Source organism: Dendrobium catenatum, unplaced genomic scaffold, assembly GCF_001605985.2.
Source record: "Dendrobium catenatum unplaced genomic scaffold, ASM160598v2 fragScaff_scaffold_127, whole genome shotgun sequence".
Classification (NCBI taxonomy): Eukaryota; Viridiplantae; Streptophyta; class Magnoliopsida; order Asparagales; family Orchidaceae; genus Dendrobium; species Dendrobium catenatum.
In genome coordinates, this window is record NW_021318589.1 from 7,984 (window position 1) to 13,129 (window position 5,146).

A 5,146-nucleotide genomic window follows, 5' to 3' on the forward strand; every position below is an offset into this window, starting at 1 on the left:
GAAATTCTAAGTTTGCAAAGCCGTATTCCTGCCGAAATGCTATTTTTCTTGAGCAAACATGTTGATCTCAGTTCAATACGATTAGCAAGATGGAAATGATGCGCTTCATCTGATGAAAGCACATATATAGAAGGAAGTGTTTGTCTGCATGTGAATGGCACAGTGGAGTCTGTTGGACGCTTGAGATCATTTCATAAACTCAAACTGCTGCACAATCAAGATAAATCATATAACCAAATTCATCCTCCCGAAATTTGTAATTGAACTCCTGCATGAATTCCGAGCTTTTAACTCAATATAATTGACCTTCAGCTTTAAAATATAGTGGCACCCCTTGAGTCAACTTTGACCTGATTGATTACAGCAGAAATTTTCGTACTTGCTTTCTTTCATCTTTGTCCTTCGTACCAGATCACCTTTAATTGTTATCAACTTTAAATTCGACTGTGGCAATAATCTTGTAAACAGAAATATGAATTCAAATGATATATCAACCTCAGCATCACTAAATTTTGAAGCACCTTTTTTAACTTGTGTTTTTTCAGTCATGTTTCTTGACTATTAATCATTTTATGCAGAAGTGATGCTTTGTTGAGAAATTTTGATGCTTTATATTCCCGGGGATTACTTTCTAGGATTGTTATTGATGAAGCGCATTGTATAAGCCAGTGGGGACATGATTTTAGACCAGATTATCAGGTATGAACAATTACATTTTTTTTAAAATTGAGAATTGTTGAAGATATAATCATTGATTTGAATTTGAACTGTATCAGGGACTTGGAATTTTGAAGCAGAAGTATCCTAATACACCAGTGCTAGCTTTAACAGCTACTGCAACAGCAAGTGTAAAGGAAGATGTCGTGCAGGCTCTAGGCCTCGCAAACTGCATTGTTTTCAGACAGAGTTTCAATCGCTCAAACCTATGGTGAGTGACGATGGGTTGCTTCAAAATTTTCCCTGTATCAATATTTTCTGTAAATTTTTCAGGTATTCTGTGGTCCCCAAGACCAAGAAATGTTTGGATGATATTGATAAATTTATCAAGGACAATCATTTTGATGAATGCGGAATCATTTACTGCTTGTCAAGAATGGATTGTGAGAAAGTGGCTGAAAAGTTGCAGGTTTTCTTTCTTAAGCATAAGATTTCTCAGAAAATTAGAAACACACTAATTATTATTTTTTATTATGATTCTGATCTCGGCTCTATTCATTTTCTGGATGGGATTGGCTAGTGGTTTATTTTCTGTAGGTATTATCTACGTAGTAATATGGGATATATCATATATGATGTTTTTTGCCCTATGATTGTTATTGGCCTTAAAATCTCATATGAATAAGTATTAGGAGAACTGAGTTGATCTAACATTTTGGTCTTTTTATAGGAATGCGGACACAAAGCATCTTTCTATCATGGTAGTATGGATCCCCAACAGAGAGCCTTTGTTCAAAAGCAATGGAGTAAAGATGAAATAAACATAATATGTGCCACTGTAGCCTTTGGCATGGGTATTCCTTCTTTCATTTATGATCTGTCAACTGGTCAATCGGGCATGATATGATATCTAGCATTTTTTTTTTCAGGTATTAACAAACCTGATGTTAGGTTCGTGATTCATCATTCTCTACCTAAATCTATAGAAGGTTATCATCAGGTGAGTTTTTGGTGTACTTTACATTATTTTCTGCTGTCAAATACAGATTATTTGTTTGCGATATTGATGCTAATCATAGTTTGTGCTTCTTAGGAGTGTGGGCGTGCTGGCAGGGATGGCCTTCGCTCATCCTGTGTTTTGTATTATAATTATAGTGACTATGTAAGTAACAAATAATCCATCTTTTCTTTTGGAACGACCTTGCAATGCCTGGGACCTCTTTCATTTCGCAATTGTACGTTTGTCTTATTTTTATATCCATTCTAGCTCTTTATTCATTATTTATCAATGAAGATTAGAGTAAAACACATGCTTACTCAAGGAGTCATAGACCAAAGTCCCTTTGCTGCTGGGTCTAGGCGAAATCTTCCGGCTAGCACTGATAGAGTATTGGAAACAAATATTGAGAATTTGTTGCGCATGGTAGGTAACTTGGGTGGCTACTTTTTCTTTTCTGTCCATGATTTTAAGAGTAATAAATAATCATTAACTTCTGTTTACTATTCATGAATAACAGGTTAATTATTGTGAAAATGATTCAGATTGTAGGCGCTTATTGCAATTAATTCATTTTGGTGAAAAGTTCAATCCTTCAGACTGCCAGAAGACATGCGATAGTTGTTCCAAAATGTTGAATTCCATTGAGAGAGATGTCACTGATATTGCTAGGCAACTGGTTCGACATTTTTATTACCAATCTTTGCTTTATAACTTCGCTAATACTTCCATGTCTGAACTCTTTTGCTTTCTTAAGCACATGCTTAGTTATTTTGGTGCAGGTGGACCTCATTAAAGAAACAGTTCAGCAGTTTTCGATGTCTCATATTCTTGAAGTATACAGGGGCTCAATGAGCCTAAATGTATGTTGGAAACACTAATTTAATTTCATATAACTACTGATCTATATTCTGCGTTAATGGTGGATCTAACTGCCTAGGCATCTTCTAGATCAAGAAATACAAACATGACACTTTGAGACTTCATGGAGCTGGTAAACACCTGCCGAAAGGCGAAGCATCCAGAATAATTCGCCATTTAGTGATTGAGGACATTCTTGTGGAGGAAGTCAAGAAAAGTGATGCCTATGGATCCATATCTTCTGTCTTGAGGGTATGCAACATGCTTTTCACTTTTGTAAAATGTTTCAAAGTTCTCGCTTCACCACATTCTTTTAGCACCATAGAATGCCTTTGCATTCAATTATTATTTTTGTGTAGGTGAATGAGTCTAAAGCATGCAGACTTTACTCTGGTGAACAAATACTCACACTGAGGTTCAATTTTCACATTACGCTTTCTTTATTTCCACCATATCATATTTAAAATCTTTCTCCTGTGATCCAGGATCGACTTTTAGTGATTAGATAAGCTATCTCAATATCGTTAATTGACGCACATTCAGTTATGCTTGCATACAGGCTGAGCCTGCTGCTGAGTTTATGGCCATTTCTGTACCTGTAGTGATGGCTTATTCTGTTGAGTTAATAGTGTTTATGCCATGTTGCTAACTATACTAGATAGCAGAGGGAGAGACATTGGAAATGGGTTGATGTAGACTTATAATTTTTTTTTTAAATGGACTACTGGGAACATTATGATTATTGCTTTCCTTGCATGTCTGCAAATTATTTTGTTGTGGTTTGCTATTAAGACTAAAATTTCACCTCCTTTCCTTCTTCAAACCTTTTCCCTTCTAGTTGCATTTGGTTCACTAATTATACGATTGAATGTTTGAGGTGACATATTCCCTCATTCCAAACGCAAAATTAGAGAGGTCTAGAGTTTATCCCACATCTATGACTTTTTTTAATGTACTAGATCTGTAAAATTGCTATGATTATTGTTCTGTTGATTGAATTGCTGATCTGAAGCAATTTTTCTCTGCAGGTTCCCTTCATCTGCAAAGGCATGGAAGAGCAAATCTGAAGTGCCACTTGCAAAGGCTTCATCATTTACAGAAGCTTTGCGTTCTCAACAGAACATTTCTGTTGAAGCACAAAATGAAGCTGACTTGCTAAATGTTGCTCCCATTCAATTAGTTAACTAGTTCATTTTGGGAAATCTTTAAGTTCTTGTTTCTCATAGCAAATTATTTTGTGTTTTGACAGAATTTATCAGCCAAACTTTATGCTGCTTTGCGTATGCTCAGAACTTTACTTGTAAAAGAAGCAGGGGAAGGGGTCATGGCTTACCACATTTTTGGGTTTGTCTTGTTAAACATCTTCCTCCATGTACTGTTGTGATCAGCAATAACTTGCCTGACCTCTTGTTTTCTTAGAAACGCTACTCTGCAGCAAATCAGCAAAAGAATACCAAGAACCAAGGAAGAACTTCTCGAGATCAACGGCATTGGCAAGTAAGTCTTTTTTGTCTTATAGCCATGCATAAAATTCGATCTATGCTCATCAAGGGTAAAATCTAACTAGGGCAAAGTTGCTGAAATATGGAGATCGCGTGTTGGAAACCATAGAATCCATAATCAGAGAGCAACATAGAGGAAGCAAGAACAGCAGCAGTAGCAGCGACAATGATGCTACCAAGAGAAGAAGAGGCTCCACTTGCATAGAACCTGTAGCAAATGACGATGACTTCGACGAAAGCACTATTCAATCCAAGAAGAGAGCAGTGAAGGTTATAAATGGTGGAAAATGCACGCTGGAAAATCTGAACATTTCAAGCTACAATGATCGTTTTATCGATCTGGAATTGGATGGATCTGAATTATGATACGCAGAATGGGCGATCTATTGCAAACAACAAAGATGTGCCTTCTGGGAGAGGCTTGCCTTGTGTTTCAAATCAGGCAAATAAGGGGACTGTAAGTATTCGATATGTTTATTCATGAGTAGCCCTTCAAGCAGTTCTGCTTCTTCTGATGGGCTGGGTTTGGAAGCTTCCATTCTTGTCAGGATCTGCCTCGCTAGGTTTGTATATGGGAGGTGAAAGTAAATTTAATTATTTTGTCTTATATGCTGTTGGTAATAGCCGTTCATAGCAACTTGTGCGTATTTTGTTTTACATTCAAGCTTGTCATTGCCAATGCGTCGTTGTAAGTGATGTTAAAGATAACTATTAACTATACGATAAGGCCCAGGTTTGATTAAAAACAAAAGCCTGACCAGACAACGGCTTTTCAAGCTCCTCATCAAAATTACTTCTTTTATTATTATTACATATAATTTTTGTTGCTCTGATAAGTAAGATCCACTACAAAATAAGTTGTGGATTCTTTAGTAGAACCTGTTAAAGCCGCTAAGTTCACGAACTACTTAGGCGTTAAATTTATTCATGGCATATTTCGTCATTTGTGCTATTTAATATGTTTTGAAATGATATTTTGATTTTTTCTGAGGCCTGCAAGCTACTTTTAAGATGCTAATCTTTCAATAAAATATGACAGTTTTCTACAAAATGAAAGGAAGTTTGTATGACCGCCAAATGTAAGCAAATCCTAATTGAAAGATGTTGCAAAGGAGTGGGTCAGTAACCA

At 36.2% G+C, this 5,146-nt stretch overlaps 1 protein-coding gene across 2 annotated transcripts; it reads left to right on the top strand.

Annotated features, from left to right (window-relative positions):
- Positions 1 to 578: 578 nt before the first annotated feature.
- Positions 579 to 4,799, top strand: LOC110105692 (ATP-dependent DNA helicase Q-like 4A; the record flags this gene model as incomplete). 2 transcript variants are annotated; one of them, XM_020835290.2, is given in 15 exon segments in its annotated part: positions 579 to 699; positions 777 to 928; positions 991 to 1,126; positions 1,388 to 1,511; positions 1,587 to 1,657; positions 1,751 to 1,819; positions 1,952 to 2,080; positions 2,175 to 2,333; positions 2,437 to 2,517; positions 2,606 to 2,767; positions 2,875 to 2,930; positions 3,544 to 3,676; positions 3,765 to 3,859; positions 3,935 to 4,012; positions 4,083 to 4,799. In XM_020835290.2, coding segments are annotated over 15 exon segments (1,867 nt in total), but the record flags the coding sequence as incomplete, so codon positions are not given.
- Positions 4,800 to 5,146: the final 347 nt, after the last annotated feature.